Source organism: Akebia trifoliata, chromosome 4 (assembly GCF_017979445.1).
Source record: "Akebia trifoliata isolate Shusen 1 chromosome 4, ASM1797944v1, whole genome shotgun sequence".
NCBI lineage: Eukaryota > Viridiplantae > Streptophyta > Magnoliopsida > Ranunculales > Lardizabalaceae > Akebia > Akebia trifoliata.
This window is the reverse complement of record NC_141378.1, coordinates 39,208,951-39,236,158: the sequence shown is the minus strand read 5'-3', so window position 1 is coordinate 39,236,158 and position 27,208 is coordinate 39,208,951. Positions and strand designations below refer to the sequence as shown.

The 27,208-nt window shown below is 34.1% G+C and overlaps 1 protein-coding gene across 1 annotated transcript; it reads left to right on the top strand.

The window, feature by feature from the left end:
- LOC147404918 (putative protein phosphatase 2C 12) lies at positions 1 to 23,572 on the top strand. Its single transcript, XM_086441018.1, has 9 exons — positions 1 to 760; positions 5,735 to 5,906; positions 9,582 to 9,735; positions 9,824 to 9,887; positions 18,297 to 18,404; positions 21,468 to 21,593; positions 21,697 to 21,932; positions 22,715 to 22,917; positions 23,002 to 23,572. The coding sequence occupies exons 1-9, from the start codon at positions 563 to 565 to the stop codon at positions 23,034 to 23,036; spliced, it is 1,296 nt and encodes a 431-aa protein (XP_086297144.1). The 5' UTR covers positions 1 to 562; the 3' UTR covers positions 23,037 to 23,572.
- Positions 23,573 to 27,208: the final 3,636 nt, after the last annotated feature.

Genomic DNA, 27,208 nt, shown 5'->3' with positions numbered 1-27,208 from the left:
CTACCAGTGCAATTTAGCAATTCAGAGGCGCATAGTAAGCTCCGGCCCTATTACGGCTTCGAGCCGAATACGTTTTTTTACATGTCAGCACATGCAACAAAGAAACAACAAAGGGGAGCTTCGATTGCGCTGCTCCTCTCTCTCTCTTTCACTGGAAATTTAATTATTTATTAATTCTTTCTGATTCTATCTTTTAGTTCTCCTAATCCCTTGATTTCTGTAATTCTTTGATAATATATCTTGTTTGACACGAAATAGATCCACATTGACATAATTGCAAAAAAAATAAAAATCTGGAGTTCTATCAGTCGAGCATTCAGATCCTGATCAATCTTCGCAGAAACCCTAAATTTATGGTTTTAATTTCATTTAGTTTGTTTTATTCTCTGAGTTCTGCAGCTTTTTTGTGATGAATTTGATATTTATTTTTTATGTTTTTTCGACCACACAATCAATCAATTTTTCTTTCCTCAGTGTGAGAATTGGATCGAAAATGATGAGAATTTGTAAGATTTCACTCCATTGTGTTTAATTTTGTTTGTATTTGAGGGTAAAACGAACTATGTCCACGAAGAATGAACATCAAAAGGTTCCATTAGCGGTGTTGCTCAAGCGAGAATTGACGAGCGAGAAGATTGAGAGACCAGATATTACACATGGACAGGCATGCCAGAGCAAAAAAGGGGAAGATTTTACGTTGTTGAAGACAGAATGTCAAAGAGTACCTGGAGATGGGGCTACTACATTTTCGGTTTTTGCGGTAATTAATTGTGATTCTTCAAGATTTTCTCTTTGTTTCTAATAAGTACAATTCGATTTGGATTAAGTTTGAATTTTGAAAGTTGTTTGATAGTTTGTAGGGATTTTATAAGTGTTTTTTTGTCTTCGGTTCATTTGGATTTATGGAATGTCATCCTGGATTTCTACTGTTTTTAACTTTTGATCAATGGGGTTCTAATAATTACAATTCTATTTAAATTTGATTTAAAAAAAATATATATAGTTTGAAGGGATTTTATCTTTCTTTCTTTTTCTTTTTTTTCAATTTATGGAATATGTCATCCTTGATTTCTACTGTTTTTAACTTTTGTTCAATGGGTTTCTAATAAGTACAATTCGATTGGACTAAATTTTGAATTTTTTAATAATTGTTTGATAGTTTGATGGGATTTTATCATTCTCTTTTCAATTTATGGAGTATGTCATTCTGGATTTCTACTATTTTTAACTTTTGATCAATGGGATGGACGAAGCTTAGGGGATTTTTGCAACTTTGAGGAAGAACCCATTAGATTTGAAAGGTTGATTTTTTTTTTTTTTTTAATTCAGTAAGGAAACAATGCATAGGAGTTCTTTTTTTTTTTTTTTCAGGGAACTCAAAAAAGGCTTATATACTGATGTGTAATTGTGTTTCTTCTACATTTTCCCATTGTTTCTAATTACAATTTCATTGGATTGCTTCGAGTTTTTTTTTATAAAATTGTTTGATAGTTTGAAGGGATATTTCCAATTATATGAATTTTTTTTTTTTTTTTTTCAATTTATGGAATATGCCATTTTAGAATTCCTCTATTTGTAAATTTTGTTCAATGGATGAAGGATTTATCTAGAAGGCTGAAGAGATTCATGCAACTTTGAGGAAGAACCCATAAGATTTAAAAGGTTTAATTTTTTATTCAATAGGAAAGAATGCATTTTTTTTAGGGCTCAAAAAGGCTTAATACATTAAAGGGATTTGAACCTGATTCCAGTGGATGCTTAATTGATTAGATGTACATGTATTTTGACATTGGAGCTGTTAGCTTAAATCTAAGGCCGAAAATCAGTCATTTGAACCTGATAATCAAATCCAAAATTTTCATGTAAGTCCGAAAATTTTATAAGTTGATGGTCCAGTCCACTTTCATCCCATTATAGATCCTGTCGTGGTTATTCTACAATACAATGGTTCATCAAATTAAGAGGAATTTTTGGGATAGAAACTAGGATTACATTATTTACCATTTTTAATATATCACTTATCAGAAGCTATAGTAATTTTTTGGCTTACTATTTATAATAAGCCAAAACTAGGAATTTTGCTTTTTTTTTTTTATCCCTCTCAAATTCCTGTCGTACTAGTTTGCAGTAAGTTCTATAATTCTTCTTTTGTTTTTTTTTTCGATTTTCCGATCAAGTCAATTGTGGGTCCCATAGTCTAGTTATCTATGTCTAGCTAGAAAGGTTTCTATTTGTTCAATTGAGCAGTCAACAAGTCATAGAGTTAGGTGTTGTTAAATATTTGCTCAATTAGCTTGTTAATAGAAACACACACCCACCCATACACACACACGCACACACACATATTTACTTTCTTATCAAGAGGTGAGTTGTTGGATGCAAATTATTGGATGTTCCACGCTTTATAAATGTGTGTAATTGCTTAATTTGTAAGGATTGTGATAGAATTGATTGGATGAAGAATTTACTCTACTCTTTACTAGTTCATTTTTTGTGTGGTGAGACTCCATACAATTAGGTAAGTTAAGCGGTGAGACTCTAATTAATCGTCCTACACTTATCCTCTTTTTTCTCTTCTAAACCAATTGTATTACCATTTTCAATGGACCAAAATAGCTCCATGACTTCAATTTCCTATCTTGTTAAGAATCACATTAATCTAAATCCTCATTTCTGACCTATAAAACCTTAGAATTCAACACCTTAAACCTTTGTAATCTACCCACCTAGCCTACGATCATTAAACCCCATGTTGTCCTACATCAATTTAAATATTTGAGCTAGTTGTGCTGCATTAATATGCTATTAGAGGGAATTCTTGTAGCTTCATGATTGTGTAACAATGGTAGGAGAGATGATTCTTTCGCTTTGGTATCCCATGTGGATGATTTACCAGCCTCTAGCCCTCTACTAAGGTGACTTCAGATCAATTAGGTTTCAAAATCTAGATACAATGGTCGATGAACCAACAAATAACTACTAAAATACCTTAACTACAAGAACCAATAATGTTTTAAGATCTTAGAAAACTTGTCATGGGACGAGGCATATAAATCCAAAAATGTAGTCTTGTAATATGATTTTGAGTTGTTACTCAAGTTTGATAAAATTTAGGTGTGTTACAACTTCCAGTGCTAGTGTCTTTCGCATTGTAGTATTGTTTATACGCTTGAACAAAGTTCTATTTTGTTCAGGTTACTATCTATTTGCTTCCATGTGGGCTAACCAATTTGTTGTTCATCTTTGAAGAGTTACAATCTAACATTCTATTTCTAGATTATGTTTTCTTCTACTAGCTTTTTTATAGGGAGCCTAATGAATTTCTTAATAGCATAACTAATCATAGATTTCCATCTTCCAGTTGAATATTTTACACCATTCTCTTTATTTTTTGATGATTATAGATTGTATAAAAAGCAAAGAAGAAGATGCAAGATAACCTAGGAGGTCAAGAGGACTAAGGATGGCCAAGAGGAAGAGAAATGTTATCCAAATCTATTTACAATCATATGCCTTTTGGTCTTTTTTGAAGATATATCTCCATTATTGATGTAGGGTAGAATACACAAACCTAAAGTTTATGTTAAAAATCTGGTTCTAGGGTGAAATCTCAAGATCTAAGAGTAATGAAAAATCTTTATATCGAGCAAAACAGACTCGAAACTTCAATCTAGGTTTGAGATTGATCGAAATCAATCGCGAACACTAAAATTAAGAAACCAATATTGGGCTCTTATGCTAAAAAGAAAAAAACAAAGAAAGGGAAGAAAAGTCTCTTCTTTTATTAATCAATCTAAAAAAAAGCTAACTTCAATGAATTTGTTTATTGGAGCTCCTTATATGGATGACTCCATAACAACTTAGAAACTCTCTAAAATACTAAAAAGTAACTTCCTAATCTATTTATAACATATTACTAACCTTATAATCCTATTAGAAATTAGTTTGGACATTTAAAAAGGACTTTTAATTATTACCTAAGGAAGAAAAGTGAATTTTAAATATAAAACAAATTATAAACTAATTAGGAAAAGAAACTTTTTAAAATTGAAATAGAAACTAACAAGGACCACTTAAGCAATTAAAAACATAGAAACTCAATAAAAGAAAGAATCCTAAGAGAAGCTGGATTAGATCTTGAGGACCAGTCAAAGCTTGGGTTGAGTTGACTTGGTCAAACAGAGTTGACTCGGTAAATCTGGTTTGACTCAGTAAATGTTGCCAATTTCTTTCTTCGAATCTTCTTAATTTAATCATAGGCATTGAGATAAGTATCGGCAAGCCTATCTACATCAATTATTTAATTGTTTTAATTATGCTCTTAGAAACTACATCCTTTTTCGGTCTTAGTCTCTCTCCTTTAGAACCTTCACAATATCTTTGTCATTTTCGTTGTTGCACTTGACGAGATCATCTTAATCGACTCTCCCTTATTTGATCATCTTTTGGGGCTCTTCCTACATTTTTCACAAATGATATTTACATATCATTTAGAATTGTATTTTTCCTAGTATTTCTTGTCATCCATCTCAACATCCTCATTTCAGTTACTTAATTATGTGAATGAATTGTTTCTAGGTTGCCCAACATTTTGCTCTATAAAGCATATCTGGTCTTATAATTTTCCCACTTCAGTTTGGTTTTTGTGTATTGGTCACATAGCACATGTTAACTTAAGCCACCAAGCTCTAATTCAATGGAAACCTCCTCAATCTATATGTTCTTCTAGACAATAAAAACAAGATACAATAACTTTTCTATGGGGGGGGGGGGGGGGGGGGGGGGGGGTGTTATTTCATGGCCATCAATACTAGGCATCCTCTTTATATTTTCCCTCGCTAAACTTGAATCACATGTATTTTTTCATGGTTTGACTTACTAAGATTATAGTTTTTCTTTTCGCCCCTCTTTAGTCTCATAAATTAGCTCTATTACATTGCAACTAACACTTGTAATCTACGATCTTCACATCTTATATTGGCTGTCATACTTGTGTGATGCCCCTCGCTGTGTCTGTGCATACCCAGGCAATGTAAAACGATAGAAAGAAAGAAAATTTTATCATTTATAGTTTGCCACGGTTAAGGTATTGGTAGTGAGGACAGTTCAATGGTTTCAGAATTTAATACATGTTAACGAAAAGGTGTGCCTAAGGAATAAGGATGGCCTTATAATCAAATAGAAAGAAGATTTCTAGTCTCTTTCAGAGATATCTTTGCTGAGTGGTCTAAATGGATCTTCATCCTACTTTCTCTTATAAAAAAATAGCTTGTTTCTCTAATATGGTAAATAAAGATGCCTAAGATCCTTATCAAGCACCAACGGAAGTCTTCGAGAAACTTTAAAGTGAGATTGCTTATAGAATTTAATCAGTTAGTTGTGTGATGTTTATCAATCTTTTGAGCTGTTACAGTTATGATGCATTTGTTATTGTATTATTGAATCTCATTTGCATCCTATGTTTCCTTTCTGGTCATTTTTTTTTACTATAGTCTCCTCTGAAATTTTAGCCTAATATTCTGGATTACATGCGTTACCCTTGTACACATTTTTATTTAATTCCTGAAACAAATATTCACTCTTGTGGTCATTTTTCCATATTTTATTTAGAATTACAAGGTTTAGAACATTAAACAATAACTAATATAATTTATTTTACCTTATTCACATACTTTATTTGAAGGATGTGTACAATTATGCTATTATTGATGAAATTACATCACATTTTTTTCAGCTATTTGATGGACACAATGGATCTGCCGCTGCTATTTATTCTAAGGACAATCTCCTGAACAATATTGTGGGTGCTATTCCTTCGGATCTTTGCAGAGATGAATGGTTAGCTGCCTTGCCAAGGGCTTTGGTTGCAGGATTTGTAAAAACTGACAAAGACTTTCAAGAAAAAGGTATGACTAGAATATTATAAGCATGTCTCATGCGTATTCTATATTCTATCAATTCCACCATATTTTTATTCTATTTAACAATATTCGCCATTAATAAAAGGATATTCATATTCTTATTTTATCTGCAAGTTTCAGGGTTGTGTTTTTTGTCACCAATGTTGTTAACGAATTAAAATGTGGTGGTCACGACTGTGTGGGAAGTCCTATTGTCAGGACCTAAGTTTCCAAATTCGCTCCTCCTATACCAAAAAGTGAACCCCCGTATAAAATGAGCCTGTACTATGAATCACATACCAACATATTTCTGAACCCAACCATTGCAATTCGCTAAATTGTTTTTCATTGGTCCAGCAAACTCAATATAACATTCAGACGAACTGGAATGTGAAAATACAAAATATTTTCTTGGAAAATTCGATTAATTCTCATCATCTTCTTATCTAAACAAGTTGCTCAAAACTTTGTCTATGTCCAATTCAGGAAAAGTCTACAGATTTTATTCCAAGTATGATTGCTCCAAACATGAAAGCTAGTAATCCAAACATGGATCGATTATTCATTGTGCTTTCAATCTCCTCAAAGACATCTTCAATCTCCTCATAAACTATAGCTTCTCTTTAGCACATCAATCATCATCAATGAAGGGGTCACTTGATTCTTTTTATTGTCTACTAGTCGCCACCAAATGAACTTCTATTTTTTTTTTGCATGCTTTTTGAAATTTGATTATTGGATGGTTATAGTCTAATTTATAAGACACTTGAACTTGATAAAACACTGGTTTTTATATGTGATACATTTTTTGATATATGTATTTATTTTCCATTTTGCGATTTCAATGTGCTATGTATATTATTTCCTTTACAATTCTTTTTGTTTTTTATATTTAGGATTTGGATCATTGTCTATAATATGTTTCTTTTCATTAACAAAAGACGTGGCTCTGGAAATGATTGAATGGAGGAACAATATCGTTTAGCTGAAGTGCCAACTCAGCTAAGTGGTAAGACGTGTGGAGTGTTGTTCCCACATCATAGGTTCAAACTCTCTTGAACTCAACTGTATGTGCTAACCACGGACTCTATACTTATCAAAATAGAAAAAAAAAGAAAAAAAGCATGATCATTTAGTTGACTTCTAATCTTTGGAATAAGGCTTCAATGATGATGATGTTGATATGGTTGTATTGTAATTGGCTTACATGCTTGAATTATATATATAGGGTCCTGTTCGGCAGACAACATTAGGGAGACAAAATTGGTCCTATATGGCTTAAAAATTTCATATTGGGCTGCTTTTTTGTGAGGATGATCTCTATGGTGAGGAGATCATAATCACAAAAAATCAGCCCAATCTGCAACTTCTAACCCCATCCAAAGTGGTTTACAAATTAACAGTAAAAAATTGATGGTTCACAATTCTAAATCACTTTTGATGGGGTAATAAGTTTCAGATTGGGATGATTTTTTGTGAAGATCTCCTCACCATAGAGATCATCCTCGCAAAAAATCAGCTCAAGCTGAAATTTCTAATCCACATAGGACAAAATTTTTGTCAGCGTCAAACCAAATTGGTAAACAAAAGCAAATCGAATAGCGAATCTAAGTGAGCCAAGTAACAAATTATATCTGCCTACACCTACAAATCAGGTTCATTCAAAAGTGGCTAATTGTGAACCCAAATTTGTATTGAGTGAATTGACGAACCATGTAACAAAGTTCTGGGCATAATTATTTTTTGCATTCCTTTTTATGCCCAATTTAGGCTTTCAAAACTACTAAAACTATGGTTGGATTCGTAATTTTTCCTAGCTTTTGTAACTATTGGAAAAGTGACTTCAATTCACAAGGTAAACTATATGAGGCCACTGAAAAGTTATTGATCATTTTAAAGTTCCTTACAGGGGTTCTTCCTTAGAGACTCATGATCTCCTAAATCACCACGTGTCCCTATACTCGCGCTCTGTAAATGCTTGGAAATTTTGTTGTAATGGAGAGGCTATATTCCAAAATATAATTTTTCCTACTTCTTGGGGATGCAATGTCTCCCTATCCCAAGTCCCAATGTAACATGTCTCATCTCCCTCTTGAAATCTTATACACATTTCTAAAGAATGGGTGCCCTTTTGTACTTCACCATGTCTCCCACCCCACCCACCCTTCAACTTCTCAAGCCAAACTTCAGCTTCACCTTATCTTCAACTTCCTTTGGATGCCCTTGCATCTTGTTGCCATTGTAGTGTAGGAAATTGGCTCGGAATAATGAGGGACTTCTTCTGGTCACAACGCCTGAATAAGCTTTCAGGGTCTCCTCAATCTTCATTTTGCACCAGATCTCTCCAACTATTGGAATTTTGGAGCACCTACTCCTAACCTCCAATGATAACCCTGATGAGAAAATTTGTGCCGTTTATCTCCAATGTAATGGTTTTAGGAAGGTTGAGTTGTTAATCTTTCTAGACCAAAATATGAGTCTCGTCAAGTTTTCTCCTAGCAAAATTTCTTTTGTATGTTTTGATAAAGGTCTGCTAGATTTTCTAGTGGCTCTAAAAACGTCCCTGCACCACTAGTGAAGAGGAATCTTGCGTGCGACAATCTACCAAGCATAAGGTTTCCCTTTTTTCCATGTACTATCATCCCCCTTAGACCCCAAAATTCTAACTAGGCCCTAAACCTTTGAAAACAACACCTCCTCCATGTAATATTCCCATGCCATCGACTTGCAAAAGTAGAACTATGAGTAGCAACCCACCTCTGATTTTTTGCACGTTCACCTTGTACGAGGTCTTCCAACCCTTTGAAACCCACTCTAGCTCCATGATTCAAAATTTTGTGTTGTTTTGAAATGTTTTGGCGGAACATTTCGGTTTCGGCTGAGACCTCAATGAAACATTTAATATTTTGGGAATCCATTGGAATTTATTAGAATGCTCTGGTCGAGATCATCTTGGTTTTTCTCCTGGGTGAAACATTCTTTTGAAACAAGATTAGAAACTTGTCTGGCTTTCTTATTTGAATCTCCATGCAAGGCATGTCACTAGGATATCCTCCTACTCCTGCACGTCCTTTGTTTTCACAACAAATTTTTGGTTTCAATTTTCAAACATTATATGGCTCTTCTTCTATAAATTTCCCATGAAGCATGTTATGAGGAAATCCTCATACTCTTCCACACCCTCTTTTTTCACAATAATTTTTTGGTTGCCTCTCTTTGCACACTACCACAGCTTGTCTGAAGGGAGGCCATGACCTCTAAATAATCAACCATAGTCCTCCGAAATCCCTAATAACATTCTATTCTCGTTTATTGTAAATGGGCTTGCTAATAGAACAAGTTATTTTGACTTGACTATCGAAGTTCTCAACTGGTTTCACTCCCTTGTTCTGCTGCCTGGCATGTTCTATAATTAACTGTGATGTATATTTCTTGGTACCTTTTTTAGCGTGCTTTAGCAAATTCGTTGTTTTATAAAATATGAAAAATGTATCAAATAACTCTATGGACATGTAGACACATTGAGTTAGTCCAATACCTTTTGTCCATGACCAAGTTATTTAGGTTTGGATTGACGATTCTAGTTTCATTCTTTTTTTTTTCTTATTGTTCTACCATTTATGCAACTTTGATTTCCTACCCCATCTTTAGTGCATGTGAAATATCTTAGCTTTTTTTCAGCACACACGTCAGGAACAACTGTCACCTTTGCCATAATAGATGGATGGGTCGTAACTGTAGCATCAGTCGGCGATTCCCATTGCATACTTGAATCTGCTGAAGGTTCTATATATTCATTGACAGCAGATCATAGGCTGGAATGCAACGAAGAGGAGTGAGTTTCAGATATAATATCTTGGTTGCTTCATTGGAGAGATACTTTTGAATCTTTCTTTGGGGTTTGACTCTTCGTAATTCAACAGGCGAGAGCGTGTAATGGCAAGTGGGGGTGAGGTTGGTCGGCTTAACACTGGTGGTGGTGCAGAGGTACGTCTTTTTACTCCTTAAATGAGTACATGTTTTTTTAAGCAGTTGAATACTTTTCCTTGCAAACTTCACTTAATGTGCTCGATTTGATTTTTTTACTAGCTTGTCATGCCTACATAATGCACTACAATTTGCTACAAATTGTTTCTTTCCCAATATTGTGGAAGTTATTGGAGTATCATATAAAAGTATACCATCTAATGATATTGTTATGCTGTTGCAATCCTGAGGTTGGTTTAGGTTAAGGACCAAGTTGAGAAAGTGAGGCATGGTAATAGATCAAGTCTAATTGTGAGTGAAATCACAAGGTAAAAAAAAGATTTTGGATAAAAATTGATCAACGATGATGCATCTGGACACTACTTAGAAACAAGCATGAAGGGTGCATTTCACTTTCCTAAATCAATCTTATAATAGGTAACTCCAATCCATGTTACTGCAATCCAAGTTGTACAATGTTCTGCTTGTCCCTACCATTTGACCAAGGCCTTTGTATTTAAATAAATAATATATGTTAGAAAGCAAGGAAAAAATACAAAAATATCGAGGAGGTTGAGGCTTACCAAGGAGAAGCATAAACAAAAAAACACATTAGTCGAGCTCCTTTACCATGCAATTCCATAAAATAAAATAAAAGCCACAAAACATAACCCCTTATAGTTCATGTTGGACCAATGATACAAAAGAGCTTTAATGTTAGTAATAACCATATCAACTATGTCCTCCCTATATTTGTAACCTCCTATTCCTTTCCTTCCAAAGCCCCAAATCAGTGCAATAGACTATTGAATTGGACAGTTGGCATCATGTCAAAATATTTGGACAATATGGTCATCTAAATGATGAGTTAGGTTTGAAGAGGTGGTCTAACATTTGATGGCCTAGATTTCCAACAATAAATAATCTTTTTCTGGTAGCCAATGTCGCTTTGGGACAGTTATCCGTTCATCTATATGTATGTTTCTAGTATGAAAGATACCTCAAAGAATAATATGATATATGCAACATAATGTTTTGACAAATATTTTTGTCCTTCCTTCGTCCAATGATAATAGATCAAACAATGAGGGAAAAACCAATTTCTACTTGTTAAATAGAAAGGTCAATTTATAGAATCTTATTTGTACCAACTATAGACACCCCCAAACTGCACAAACGATGCTCGGAGTTGGCAAAATCCGAGAATCTGAAATTTCAAGGTCATTCGTCACATGGTCAAATGCAAAAAAGACAAAAGATAAATGTTTAATTGAAATTCAAAGGAGCTTGGATCTGAAGGCCCACAAAATACAAAGACACAATACTGATTCGCAATCTATATGCGAAAATGACACTAATCCATACTTTAAATGTGGATTAGAATGGTTATGATATTTAGACACTTGGAGTGTAGACTAATACGTAATTTAAAAAAAAAGACTATTATTCTAAGTTTCAAAGGCCTTTCTTAAGGTAAGTGCTTCAAATATAAGTCAAATCATTCAAAATGACTACAATACTTGGGCCTTTGCCCTTGTGCTACATATCTCAATTAAAGAGGGCTTATCTTTGGAAAAGTTGTCCATGTAGGACAAGGAATTGTTTTTACCCTCTAGAACTTTTATCACTTGAAAAAGGTTTTAGGGGTCCAAATAAAATATCCTTGTGGAGAATAATTATTCTAGGCTTATTTGATTATCTTAATCATCTAAAAAGCCAACAAAAATAGGGTGGTAAAATTTTCTCATTGTCTTTTTATTAGAAATGAAAATTAAGGTTAGTGTGAGATATGACCTATGCAAATAAATTGAAAACGAAGGATATGAACTATTTTATCCTCCAAAGTCTAGAAGCAAAATCAAAACTAGAAGTGATGTCCATTGTTCTTTAGTCCCACGTCATACCCCAAGAGGTTTTGTTTTTGTAAAAGGTGTCCATATAGGTTAGGAGAACAAAATATCCTTGCTTTTGAAAATATTTACATGAGGACCAAGATTACTTTGACATGTGGTACACTATCTTTCATACTCCCAAAATTACTTTTCACCTTGGCACCTACTCTTTCCATTATCAAAATTCGCACATTACTCTTCAATTTGGGTGATAATTAGAGAGTGACCCATATCAAACCAATATAATTTTGTGGACCATTTCATTCTCAAGGTGCCCAAAAACCTCTATAAATAGAGGTAATTTCTTGGGATGAGTGGAGAACATTCTTTAGCCTATACTACATCCTTTTCCAAGGGAATATTCCATACATCTTGCATACGTTTGCAAGGTTAAAGATGACATCGTTGGTGGAAAATCTCTAAAGACTTATGCCAACATTCTTATACACATTCATGCATACATATCAATTCAAAGACAAGATAAAGGGAGATTCTCTCATATGAATTGTTCCCTATGTCATTTCCCAAATCAATAGCCCTATCAAGACAAGGGTACGTCCCTTATGCATACACATACACCCACTACACTTTCACTTATGCACTCAATGTATACTATATGTTATGCATTCATGATGTTTCATTCATCATCATCCATTTGATTTTGCATATCACTACCACATGCATATTTCACTTTTATTCTTAAAATTTCAAAAATGGCATAGTTAGAATGTAACCACCTTAGGGTGAAGAGAGTAGGGTGCCTAACACCTTCCTCACTTTCTAATTGAAGTTTCTTACTTATATAGGTATAGATTGAGTTATTTATCCTTCAATGAGTTGTTACAATTCCTAGAAAATAAATTTCTTGGAAAATCACTTTCGATTGACCATTCACACCCAATTCCAAACCATGAATGATGGTGACTCAAAACTTAGTGGCAATGGAATTTTTCTTATTCAAAAAATCCCGTTGCTACAACTGTAGCGATATGATTTTAATTTAGGAAAAATCTCATTTCCACTTTGTTATAGTCATTTGTATTTATTAAGTTGAATTGGTTGCGAATGGCCACCCATAAATGTTTTTCTGGGAAAAGTGTTTTTCAGGAAAAGTAGTGACTCTTTGATGGAATAAGGCACTTGGTCTCAGCCTATAGTCTAGGTAAAGAGGTTCGATTAGAGAGTGTGGAAGGTGTTAGAAACCTCACTCTCTCCACCCTAGGGTGGTTACCTGTTAACTTGGCCATTTTGAAAAAAAATGTAAGATGTGATATATGAGTGGTTTGCAAACCATGTGTCTGATGATGGGTGAATGAGACATAATTGATGAAAAATGCATGAGTGATGTAGTGTGCGTGTGTAGTATATGCATTTGAAGGGGTATGGATTTTAGAAAATACATGGGAAAGTATTGTTTGGAGAGTATCACATCGTCATGCCTTTGTCTTAGAAATGCATGTGTATCAAAGTAATGTCGGCATAGTCCTTAGGGATCTTCTACTTAAGGAATTCCCTTCCTTGACCTTGGAAATGTATGCAAGATGTATCCCCTAAGGAGGGATTGGATGATATTTGGCAAGAGGACATTAGAGTTGCTTCATTGAAAGAAATTCCCTTGTACATATTCTTGCCTTAAGAAAGCATGTATGCAATCTATGTTGGCTTCAGTGTTAATGCCCATTTCATGGATGGAACCTATGTCTTTCTTATGAAAATGTTTGCCAAACATGCCCCTACGTAGGGAGTTGATGATATTGGTAAATGATCATGAGGGCTATCACATTGAAAGATATGTCCTTAATAATGATTTACCTTGAAGATGGTATGGATGCGTGGAATGTTCCTTTGGAGAGGGATGTTAACGTAGGCTAAAATTTTAGTGGAGTCATCCCATAGTGAGAGTCCCATTTCGTCACTGGCATATGTATAATGCAAATGCATGGAAATGTATCCAATATAGGATTGAATGTTGGCTAAGATTTTGATGGAATCTTCTTATAGAAATAGAGTCTCCATTTTGTCTCTTGTTGAGTGTTGTGTTGTCCGCCTCCGCTCCCGGGTGTCACATGCTCAAGTATCGTGCCCCAGTTCGACCCGTGACCCCTCTTATATTCATAGTTGAGCCTTCCCCATCATATCGGTCTTTTGGGATAAATGATCGTCGATATGGTATCAAAGCACTGGGTTCATATAGGTCATGGGTTTGAGTTTCCTCAATGATATTTTTTACCCTTTGGGTAAGGGGGAGTGTTGAATGTTGTGTTATCTACCTCTGCTCCCAGGTGTCACGTGCTCATGTATCATGCCTCAAGTCTACCCGTGACCCTCTTATATTCATATTTGCGTTTTCCCCATCATATCGGTCTTTTGGGGTAAATGGTTATGAACAACTCCTAGCCTTCTTTTTATGAACATGGTGCATGGATGAGGTGATGTGTGCTAAGGACTTGGGTAAAATGATCTCATGGATGAAAGATCTCTGGCATTACTTCTTTACCTTAACAAGAAAATAGTAGTGTTAGCCTAAGGCTTGGTCGGATCATCTCATTGAGGGAGAAGTTCCACACCACATATTTCTCATTAAATGCCTATTTGATGTATGCAAATGAACATTGTAACAATGATGATCAAAACAACAAGAATGGTGTCATTCCCAAAGGAACAAGAGTATACAAGACTTGACTTCTTGTCATGAAGTAGGTTCTAAGCCTAATGATTCAACCCTCACCCTTTCGTCTGAACCGCCTTGTACATTCTATGCACAGGATTTGGGCTCGTCCTACTGATGGTGAAAGAGGTTTTTCACACAAACCAAGGCTTTCTAAGAAAATAAAAAACACAGAGTGAGAGGGATAAAAGAGGGATTGAGGGTATGCAAAGTACTTAAGACTTCTATCCTAAATCCACTTTGCGTGTTTGAGATTCTTCTTCTTTTTCTTTTTTCTTTAATTTAGGTTTGAGAGAGAAAGTAAAAAGTGAGAGGAATAGGAAACAGAGGTAGTGAAGTTTCCTACGACGAATTTAGGTAAAGTTCTAGGCTAGTGAATGTTCTCCTCTCATCCCAAGAAATGGCTTCTATATATAAAGCTTTTTGGGCTCCTTGGGGTAAAAATGGTCCACATAATTAAAATTGATGAAAATTAAATTGGTTTGTTATGGACTACTCTCTAATTATCACTTTAATTGAGGGGCAATATGGGGATTTTACCATTTATTTTCTTGCATTTTTGGAGTGATTAAAATAATCAAAGTACATGGGAGGATAATCCCTTGATGATGTGGAACTCATAGGCCTCTAAGATTAGTCCCTATGACTAAGGTTCTAGATTCTTTATGTAGGAGAATACGATGTGTCATGATATTTATGGTGATAGAAAAAGTAGGAGTCAATGTGGAAAGTGTTTTTGGAGCATGAAAGATAGTATGACATGTGTCAAAAAGTGATCTTGGTGCTTATATAAATATCTCTAAAAGCAATGATACTTTGTTCTTCTAGCTTACATGAACACCTTTTACAAAAGCAAAACTTTTTGTCATGTAACATGTGGTCAAAAGACAAAGGACACCATTTCTGTTTTTTATTTTTCTTTTAAATTTTGGATGATAAAATAGTCCATACTCCTCATTTTCAATTTATTTGCATGGGTCATGTCTCACACCAACCTTAATTTCATCCCTAATGAAAGGGCAACATGGGAAGTTTACCACCCTATGTTGCATGGCGTTCTGGGTGATTAAGATAATCAAATGTGCTTAGAGTGATAATTAATTTTTTTTTAAAATAATTATAGGGTTGAAGTGATAATTCTCCACCAAAATATTTTCTTTCGATTTCTAAAACCTTTCCAAGTAGGAAAAATTGTAGAGGGATGGTGCGAGCATGCCAAGTGTCTTAAGAAGGGCCCTTGGGTCCTCTTATAATCATCTACAAAAGAAATAGTAGAACAATACTTTGTCCTACATGGAGTCATGGATAACTTTTTGAATGGCAAGTCCTCTTTGATTGAGACATGTGGTACAAGGAAAAAGGCTCAAATATTTAGCTATACTGATTGATTTGACTCATATTTGAAGCACTTGCCTAGAGAAAGGTCTTTGGATCTTCAAACAGTTAAGGCCCTTTTAAAAAATTACACACTGGTTTGCACTCCAAATGCTTAAACGTCATAAACTATTTTGATCCGCATTTAGAGTGTGAGTCAGTGTCAATGTCGTTTCCAAAAATTTTGACCTTTTGTCTCGTATTTGACAAATGACCTTAAAACTTCAAATTTTCGGATTTTACTAGACTTCATGCATCATTTGTGTAATTTGGGGTGTCTACACCGACATTTTAATTATGTCACCTTGTTTTACCTCAAAACTATGGTGAAAATGAATCAACATAATTGAGTACGGTTTCTCTGAGAATTTTTATGCTCTGTAATCTCTAAAACATGTTAGGGCTCAAAGGAACAAAAAGTTATCCCATAAGAAAAACAAGCATTAGAAAATCAACAAAAATTGCATGGACATGGCCAGTCTTATTTGAATGCTTAGCTGATGGGGCAATGCACACTCTAAGACAAGTCTCTACAACTCAAACTATTTTTCTGCTTCTTTTGGATCAAAGAGAGAATGCTCCTGATGTACCTTTAAAGGAAATAAGGGTTTTCTAAGTTTTAAGTTTAAGGTTTTCAAAGATTAGGATAAAAGAATACTAAACGGCTTAAAGAAAGAGGTTCTAATTTTGAAAGAAATCAGAAATATGTATTTTTGTGATTTAAATAAGTAAAATAGGTAAAAAGAAAATGTTTCTAGGGTTTTAGGTATGTTTGAGAAAGAATAGGTGAAGAATCTAGGGTTTGAGAAGAATAACAATGGTGGAGAATAAGAAGAGATAGATCTATTGGTATCATATCAATATTATCCTTGAAATCACACCTGGCATTCTTGAAGCTTCACACATCCAAGAGAGAGAGCAAAAAGACAAAATAAGACTTATAGTGTGCCATAACTCAAGCATACCCATTTGTTAAAAAATGGAAGTTACTAAACTACCCTAATGCATAAAAAATAATAGTTACATCTCTCAACTAATACATCTGCCCACTATTATTTCCAATGCATAAACTATCCATGTGGATCCTCCATCAATTAAGGAAGCTTCCATGTGGAATCCCCTTCATTATCAATTTATCATCCCACCAAATCAACGTTTGGGCTTCATTGCTCAAAATTTTTATGCCTCTCTTAAACTTTGAAGGGCTGTGATTGATCCCTATCAAACTCTTCTTCAAGTTGAAATTCTGGTTCAAAAACTAAGAAGGTAGAAGTGTATTTTGGCCTAGAGAGTGGAGGCAAAACCTATTGTATTAAAAACATGTTCAGAAGTGAATATGGAGAAGGAAAAAAAAAAAAACAACATTGATATCATGGTTTTGTATATCTACCCATAATCTTTTTTGAATTGTTCTTGTTTATACACATTATAAATATACAAATAAATATTATTAAATTTCCACTGGACTAATATTATTAAGATATTTGTTAACTTTATTGTATTTTCAAAGAAATGTAATTGTTCCATGATTATGCGAAGAGACTAAATTTTCTATGTTATCATATAAAGGTTCAGAAATTTAAGATGGACCAGACCCTAATGAAGTTATATACAAGGGGAATGCTTGCATAATGACATCCAGGATGTACTTATCTATTTACCATGATAAGTTTTAGCTTCCAATGTTAATTAAAAACCTAAAGAGTGAGAATGAAAGGGATAATCAATTGGTTATAAGGGAGCACTAGAAAGCACTTTTCAGCACTGAAAGAGCATTCTTATGAACAAGGAAGCTAGAGAAATGAAAGGAAAATCAATATTTCATGTGCTCTATATGGCATGGAAAACATCGTTCTCCAATGATCTAGAGAAAAGTAACTTATTGATGAACTATGAAACTTATTTATTGTCTGTGTTGCAACTTGCAATTGTCATGATCTCTTGCTGCTCTAGTGGTGATTAGGGGACCAATTCCAATAATAATCCCATATTTTTTGTTTCGTAAGCTGGGAACAAATTGTTCTATAAATGATCATGCGGTATTTTAGAAATATATAAAACTTAATAGTACAACCAGTTTTCCTGTAATTTTTTTCTAAAACAATTTAACATTAAGAGTGTGAATCATGTACTCTAGTAACTTGGGTAGCTGTCCAACTCAAAGTTTCATTCATGTGCCACAAATTTCAAGATAACCACCTAGGAGTTCTGTTATACCACAAGTTAATATTTTCTTTGCCGTGAGCCATAATGGATTTCCGGAGGTTGCCGTGTTGGAAATTATGACACTCAGCACCATGCCATGTGTCAAAGATAATAATGCCTACATCATCATCACTGAAGCCCTATCCCACAGATTTGGGGTCAGCTAAACTACTCCTGCTACTCCTTTCAATTCTATCCAGAGCGTACTTCTTCCTTAAAAAAATAATTAATTCAATAATTATTGAGGGAAAAAATTTTAATTAATCTGTGTGGAAATACCAATTTTTTCAGATTGGCCCTCTCAGATGCTGGCCTGGTGGCTTGTGTCTTTCAAGATCTATTGGAGATATGGATGTTGGCGAGTTCATTGTTCCTGTCCCCTATGTCAAGCAAGTGAAGGTATGCTAGTATTGTTGTCATGTGCACATTAAGTTTATTGTGTCTAACATATTTTTAACTCTACATACTGATGATTGTGGACTGGGTTATTACTGAGACCTTATTTATGTAACTTGTGTTTTCATATTTTCATCTTTTGCAGCATTAATACTTACATAGGACTGTGGATTAAAATTCATACTTAAAATGTAATATCTGCACTAGTTTACTGTTGTTTAGTTGTGAAACATTTGGAGTTGAAGGCCTAAATCTTTATCACCACGCCATCATCCATTGCTCTTTACTATACTATCAGGTTCTCATGTTTGTTCAGTTGAGTTGTAAAAGAGCCAAAATATTAACTTTTAGAAGTCTGTAATTTCAGTCTTTATTCTCAAGATATTCATTACAAAGTCACCATCAAGGTCTCTTAAATGCACTTCGTGTTAATATGCAATTTTAAATTTTATTTGGCTGCTAAATTGGGTGTAATTCTAATGAACTTTTAAAGAACTAAAAAAATCATTGAGAGATATCCATGTGTGTTTAGCAGCTAAATTCTTTTTATATTCTTATTAGGCAAATGAAATAGCTTTGTTAGAGGAAACAGCAAGGTTCGGTATTCCTATTTACAGTCCACCCATGTTTCTGAACCAGATAACACTTGAAAGATGTTTGTGTTATTATGGGGAAGGTTACTTGTTTCACTCATGTGTGAGAATCACATGTCTAATCAGAGTCAATATCTGTAAACCCTCTTGTGCGCTCTTTGATAAATATTTGAGCTTAATTGTATGAATAGTGAAGTGGATGGATTATAGTTTTGGTTTCTAGATTTAAATTTTTTATGTATTCTGAATTGTGTTCTCGGAATTTTTATTCCCGCAAATCTGAGGCTTTATGCCTTATCTATTGCTTAAAGTTCGCCAAAAGTTTAAACTTGGGCACAAATAATCATGGAAATAGAGACTCTGGAATGCAATTTTGTGGGTGTCTGGGAGAAAATAATACCAATTGGAGAATAGTTCAAATCATTGTCACCTTCACATGCCTTGGTCCAACTTTATGGAGACTAGCACACATCAAAATGTGAGTCTTGGCCTTGTCTTTAAGCGTCTTGTTCTCGTGTGACCAGTTCAGTGAATAACAAGGAAGATTATTGATTTAAGGTGTGTACGAAGTCCTATATAATATTCCTTAGTAGTTTCATCTCACTCTTTTTATCCTTTCTGTTGCATGTGGTATTTATTAATTTTGAATATTGTTGTCTTGTATACATCCATGTTCACTTATTTATAACTTTTTCATTAACGATAAAAAAGATAAGATTATCACCTTCATCTCACATCTTTATAATGTCATTGTAATGCCACATCTTTAGAGTATAATTACACAAGTGGAATATATATCTTTAGAGTATAATTACACGAGTGGAATATATATATATATATATATATATCAATTATTTGATGATTGGTCCTTTGTATTTTGCATCTTATACACTTCATTTCCCAAGAAGTGATTGGTGATGGCTAACCGTGAAGCACATAAATGCATCCTCCCTTGTACAGTGAATCGTAAAAACAACACTACCTCATATAAGATTTCGTACCAAGTGTTTTCTTGTATAATACTCACCAAATTTGTGAGTGATACCTATGGGAAAATATCTAGCTAGAGATTAATTTATTAGAGGAGCTATTTGGTGAAGATCCAATCATGCTGCTATGGATACCTCACCAGATTTAATATTTTCCTCATCAACTTTTTCGGCCTCAATGTTGAGGGGGTCAAAAGTTCATTCCAAGGTGGCATTTTTTATTTGGTGTACATCCCCTGACAGATCCTTACATTAGTTCATTTCATTATCCTAGGGTTTACTATATTGGATTTTTTCCAATTATATAAATCCAACTTTGAGTCTGTTAATCATCTTGTCCGACGCCATGTACTTGCTCAAGATGTTTGTAGCTTTTTCTTGTATAGCATACATCAGTGCCTTTGGATAAGAAGGAAAACATCCATGACATCATTTTGAGTATTGGATCCCAAATCTTTGGGATAAGGCTTCAGTGATGATGATGATCTTCTACGAGGACTTTTTAATAAGATGGGAGATCATTATACGTGGTATGGGTGTCTAGATTGCTGTTCTTGTATGGCCATTTTGCTTTTGTGTCAGATTGTCATTATCTGTTTTTATATTGGGCAAGTCTCTTTGACATTGACCTCGGCTTCTCCCCTTTAAAATATGTTTGTTCTATTAATATATAATCTCGATCCTTTACCGATAAGAAAAAAGTACTGACTACCATATAGATCGGAGAAAGCTTTGCTTGTCACTCTTCTTCACAGGTATATTATGTGGGAAGGTGTCAGCTTCACTAAGTCTATTGGGGTTCAAAATCCACGTTCACCTACTAATTACTGACCAAATAATCTTACTTGTTTAGCAAAAAAATGCTTTCGTTACTAACGTAGTAAGATTTTAAGCCTTACAGAGGACCGTTTTGCTAAAATGGATTACTACATTAGCAATCCAACGCAACAGCCCTCTAGATTTTATGGAAAAACTCAGATCCAAAACAAATATATATATTATTTTTTTGGGTGGGTGGGGGGGGCTTCATCCAAGGTTTTGAAAATTGACAGCTACCAAACTTCCACAGAACTCCAAAATCTAAAATTAAAATTCAACGGTGAAAAATATTTATTTATTTTTTGAAATTTTCTTTTGAAAGTTCATATAATTCTGTCCTCTACAACCCTGAAGCATCAGATCATGTTTTTGGATGCCACAAGGTGAACTAAAGAACCCCTTAGTAAGGGTGGAAGCCTTGCCAAGTAAGACTAGTCTGACTGTTCATTACATGGAGTCCAATTCTTTGTATGAGTGAATTTTGGTTGCAATTGTACTTTATCAGGGTTTTTTTAGTTGCCTTCATGTGATTTTGATTCTCGGCGCTGAGCTAGTGAACATAAATACCCATGGTGGTTGATAGAAGTTACAGACTGTTATTTCTTCTCTGTTTTCTGCTTATATTTTTTCTCTTTATTTTAGTTGTTGTATTGTCACTTTTGCAGCTATCTACTGCTGGAGGTCGGCTTATCATCTCAAGTGATGGTGTTTGGGATGCTTTGTCCCCGGAAATGGTTTTGAACTGTTGTCGTGGGATGTCACCAGATCCCGCAGCTACTCAAATTGTTAAAGTACACTACGATACAATACATATTGAACTTCTGTATTTGCTTTTGGTCTTATTGTTGTTATATTGACATATAAATTTACTCTCCTCCGTTATTACCTTTGTAGGAGGCTGTACAATTTAAGGGGCTTCGAGATGATACTACTTGCATTGTAATAGATATGTTACCACCGGAGAAGCTAGACCCTCCTATACCACCACCAAAGAAGCAAGGAAAGGGAGTGTTCAAGTCTATGTTCCGTAAAAGGTCGACTGAATCAGGTTCTACTTTAGATAAAGACTATCTCGAACCAGATGTGGTCGAGGAAATATTTGAGGAAGGATCTGCTATGCTTGCAGAAAGGTTTGTACTTTGCAGATTATCGCTAATTTGAATTTTTTCCTCGAGATCTGGTGTTAATAGTAATAGTCTAAGTTTGTTTAATGTGCTTCATTTGTCATGTTTTTCTCTTTTGTCTTTCTATTAAATTTTTTCCTTCAGATCTGGTGTTAATATGGCCTAGGTTTGTTTAAGAGAGTTGCTATTGGCACCCCAACTTTTACTTATTACACCCCAATTTCTTAAATTATTTATCACCCCCCACCCCCAATTAAAGATTAAAACACATTCTTCAAACATTACAAAGGTTTGGCTCAAAATTATAATCTCAACATTACAAAACATTATAACACTCGTTCAAACAATTTCCGTAGTTGTTTACGATTATGGTTAGGCTCATATAAAATCCTAAACCCAAAAAATATAAATCTAGCAAAAAACGAAAAAAGCAAGAGAGCTTCTATTGGCACCCCAACTTTTACTTATTCTCAACCATTCACTTATTTTCTTTGTTTTTAATTGGGCTGTAATAATAAAAAGTTGGGGTACCAATATCAGCTCTCTTGTTTAATTTGTTTCATTTGTCTTTCTTTCTTTTTTTATTAAAATTTTTGCTTTCAGAGCTGGTGACAATAATAGCTTAGGTTTGTTCGGTGTGCTTCATTTTTCTTGCTCCCTCCCCCCCAATTATATTGTCTCATTCTGAGGGGAAATACAGTTTTTTTTTAACACTAAACACGTTTTGTATGAATTGCATATTAGAAAATATCTTCTTTCACACTGAACACGTTTTGTGGGACTTGCAGACTAGACACGGAATATCCCTTGTGCAACATGTTCAGGCTGTTCATGTGTGCAGTTTGTCAAGTAGAGATGAAACCTAAAGAGGGCATTTCTGTACATGCCGGCTCATCAAATCCAGCAAAAATCCGTCCTTGGAATGGTCCTTTCTTGTGCTCTAGTTGTCAAGAGAAGAAAGAAGCCATGGAAGGGAAAAAACTATTAGGAGGTATGACAACTCTTTTTCTTAGATTATTTCATACTCTTACATCACATTCTCTGATTTTTTTCACTTTTATTTCATTATTTTCAGATGGGGCATCGAGACATAGTAGTAAAGATGACTAGAAGTAGCATTGTCACGATTTTTGCAAATATGTTGGCACTAAAAAATGTTTCCAAGGTCTTCTCACTTAATTAATTTCGTTCTGCATTAACCGATCATGGGTTCAAAAGTTTGGTTCTGTTCTAAATTCAAATTCAGCATCACTTTGAAGATCTCTCTATTTTTCCCACCCCAAATTGGAGGACCGAAGTTTGAGCATCTTCACTCATTTGAATAGCGGCATTCTGACATGTGGTGTGACAACCAAATTTGCCCGCTCCCCGTGAAAGATTTATGGGAGGTGTATTCACCGGTACTTGTAAGTGTCTTTGTTCACCACTTTCATTATGGATTTGTTCCCATTTGTATACAAGTTCGTTTAATGGAACTAAGATCGAAGGAAGGCTGCCTTCGCTGTAATATTGTCATGTATGGAGTTGGGTAAAAATTAATGCTAATTTGTTAGGGTCGAAAGAGATTTTCAGAGTTGAAAAAAATGAATAACTCAAGTCTCATGTAGTGTATCAACCTGAACATCTATTTCATGGTTGTGAATTTAACGTTATTATTTTTTTTTTTGTGTAGGTTTTGTAGAAAATGGTTTGAATCCAGGGACTCTGAATTTTATAAATAGTTCAATATTGATTTGTGTAAAGGAACTGTAACATAAATTACAGGATTAAGTGTATGAAGTGAAGGTCAGTATGAGAAAATTAGAAGGGAAGAAGAAAGACCCACCACAATCTCAAGCAGACCATCCCATTCAATATGGGTGTTGAGAGTACTATTTAGATTCAATAGAAGTCCTTGTTGGTTTACATCTCATAACTGCACCATTTTGAATTTACCTAATTTTACAATTAAGAACCTTTAAGAAGTTGTAAAACATGTTTTGATGATGTTTTAATTCCAAGGGTACTGGAGACATACTTCGCTATGTTTTGGGGAATATTTGAGAGACACCCTTAGGTTTTCAAACTGATGATATACCCGCCTTGACCTCTATCTTTCCTAATAGATTGACGAAAGATAACCTAAATGCCATCATCTTCAACTTCCAATCAAACCCCTTATTTTTTTTCTCCTCTCTTCAAAATCAGTCATTGTCAATCTGTTGGTTAAAGAATTTACTCTCATATTCAACCTTGGGATTTTATTTACGACAACCTTCAAGCCCTAAGAACATGATAGGATTTTTGGAAAAGTAGAAGATGATGTAATTTTGAGTAGAAAACTCAAGGGTTTTCTATAAGGGGTTAAGAAAGGTTCAAAATTTATGGATTGAAGATGAAGTTCAATGGATTAAATGTAATTTATGATAGATGAAGTTGAATAGATTAAATGTTCAATTATTAGCATCGATAACCAAATGGCCAATTGGAAGATTGGTTGGCGAACATTATGATCACCACTAAAGCCAAGGTTTCTTAAAGGCAACGATTAACGTATTATATTTTAATGCCAGTGGTTTTGGAGGAATTATGGGCAAAGCAAATGATAAATATTGGTTTATCATCAAGGTCAAGATTTCTTAAGAGGAAAAATGAAGCAAAATCTCTCACTTAGTGTTAAGACAAGTAATTTCAAGTGTATGTAAGGTAAACCGAACTCATAATCATAATCCCTCCCACCTTACAATACTATCATAACATTTCTTTGTAAGAAAATCCTTAAACCAAACTTAATATTTAATTAATAAATTTAACTATCAATCTGAAGTTACTTTAATAGGATTCTTATATTCATCAAAGTTGAAATAAACTTTCCAATCTATCAAGTTGCTTCTAAATTACATACGAAATATAATGTTACTGATAAATTTGGGGGTCAAACTCAAAACGAATTGGTAATGGATGGAGAGGCCAGATATATTATGGGACAAGGCAATGAATGTCTGATGTGAGACTAAACTCAACATGCCACCACACGTGTGAGCCAGACTGGGCCAAAGTACATGGATATACGAACTAAGTGACATGTAGGAGAGAAAGGTTCGCTTGGATACCATGATAAATTTGGGGGTCCAATTAAAAATCAATTGGCAATGAGTAGAGAGGCCCAAGATCTTATAAGGAGATAAACAAGACAATCAATGTTCGATGTGAGACTAAACTCAACATTTATGGCTTTCGAGCCATTTCAATTTATGGATGCGATAAATTAAGAATATCTTGAACATTTACCTTTTTTTTATGTGGATGTCTTGTGGTTTCAAACAACTTTTGATTTTCGATCATTTCACTCAGACCATTTTCTCCTAAATGAAGAAAAACCTAACCTTGTGGTTTTTTTTTTTTTTAATTTCCTTTTTGGATGAGTCAATAATATTTCTTTCACAAGCATATTTTTCTTGTTAAAATTATTAACGCTCTTTGATGAATAAAATTCTTGAAAAAAAAAAACTAAGAGAATTTATTGGTATAAATTGGTAATATTGTGGCATATCTTGGAAAAATCTGATACTTATCCCAATGTTTGAATAGAAGTGGAAGTAAAAGTGGTTTGTTTTTAAGTTGTATAAATGTTTTAGTCCCAATCAAATAGAAACAACTAAAAAGAATGTAACTCTTATAAGGAAGCTTTCACATAATGTAATGAATGTGAAAGAGATATAGATAAAATCCATGCATGAATGAAAGCCCATGGGTTTAAAGGGATTTCAATCCATTGATCCGAAAAATCTTAGTGCATGTGTGCGTAGGGTGGGTGCAAATCTTGAATTTAAGTCTCACTAGGTGCGCATTAAAGACCCATTTTTGTTAAAGTTTAATTAAATTTTTTATCTAATGAGTTGAACTCATTGAATCATAGTTCATGACTATTCTAAGAGACACAAGTGGTGGGTGTTTTAACATGAACAGCCTCACCAAGGTGTCTATTCAAATAGCCACAACCAAAATTCACTTTACACCAATCTTGATGACTATTTAAAGAGATTTTTAATTCTATAAATTCTCATTTGTTCTCTCTTTTGCATTATTAAATGTTAGAATTTTTATTTACATAGTATCTTCTATTTTCAAGAGATTATTTGTGTATCCTTGAGAGTACAAATCATAGTATAAGTTCAATTATACATGTACATTAGGAGTGTTGTTATGTACACATGTGAAACGTTGTATCTTGGGGTCGGACATCCATCCACTGCTAGCACATTATATGGGCGAAATCTGTCTTAAGACTATTTATTGTATCTAATACAAGCCTCGTTCTCTTCAAATTAGTGATGTAGTCCAATCGATATTTCTAAGTTATTTAGTTCTTTATTATTTTATTTAAATTTATTTTTTGTTTATCTTCTGTAATTTGACTACACAGAAATAGCAACATATTATTTTCTAATTTTATCATCTTTACAATTTATATTAGTTGAACAAATGGACCATTTGTCCAAGCAAATCACCAATCGCTTTCTCATTATTGAAACCCAATGAGCTTTCAACAAAAAATTGAGTCATGGATCGGTCCTCAGTCCGAATTGGATATGAGGGTAAAAATTAACAATTTTAATCGATCTTTTTCATGCATGACTTCAGTCATTTTTCAATGTTCGATGAACGATTATATGATTTTAAAAGACTAACCATTTTAATTTGCATTGCAATTTCTTAACGATTTCTAAAGTAAGTTCTAGGGGCTAGACTCTTCGGCCTTCCAAATAATTTTGAATTAGAGATGTGGCCAAACATATAACAAGCCAAGGGTCACGACAATATAGTCATGGATATGGATTTGAGTACTATTTTGGATTTTATGAAAGAATTACTGTATTATTGAGGATGAACTTTGGAATCTAAGTCAAGAAAATTTTTTTAAATATTTGTCTAAGTTCCTATTACTTTGTATCCTACTAACTATGATGTGGCATCTAGTCATTGAATTGTTTGTTTTTTTCCTTTTGTCTTCAGAATCTTCTTTTCTTTTTTTCATTAATGGAATCCTTTCACACCCTCAAAACATGAAGATACCCAACTATGACTTTTTCTCCACTCCACCCTAAACTAAAAGAAAAGAGTCATGGGGGAGTCCAAAACGTACTTTTCTTCCACTCTTACAAAAGAAGCAAACTTCCTCCATTACCCATTTAAAAAATATCTTAAGACATGTGTGCAATATAATAAAATATTTTTCTACTTTTTAATAGTCTAATGATAAAATGACGCACTAAAACGTACGCAGTCTGTACATGATTGAT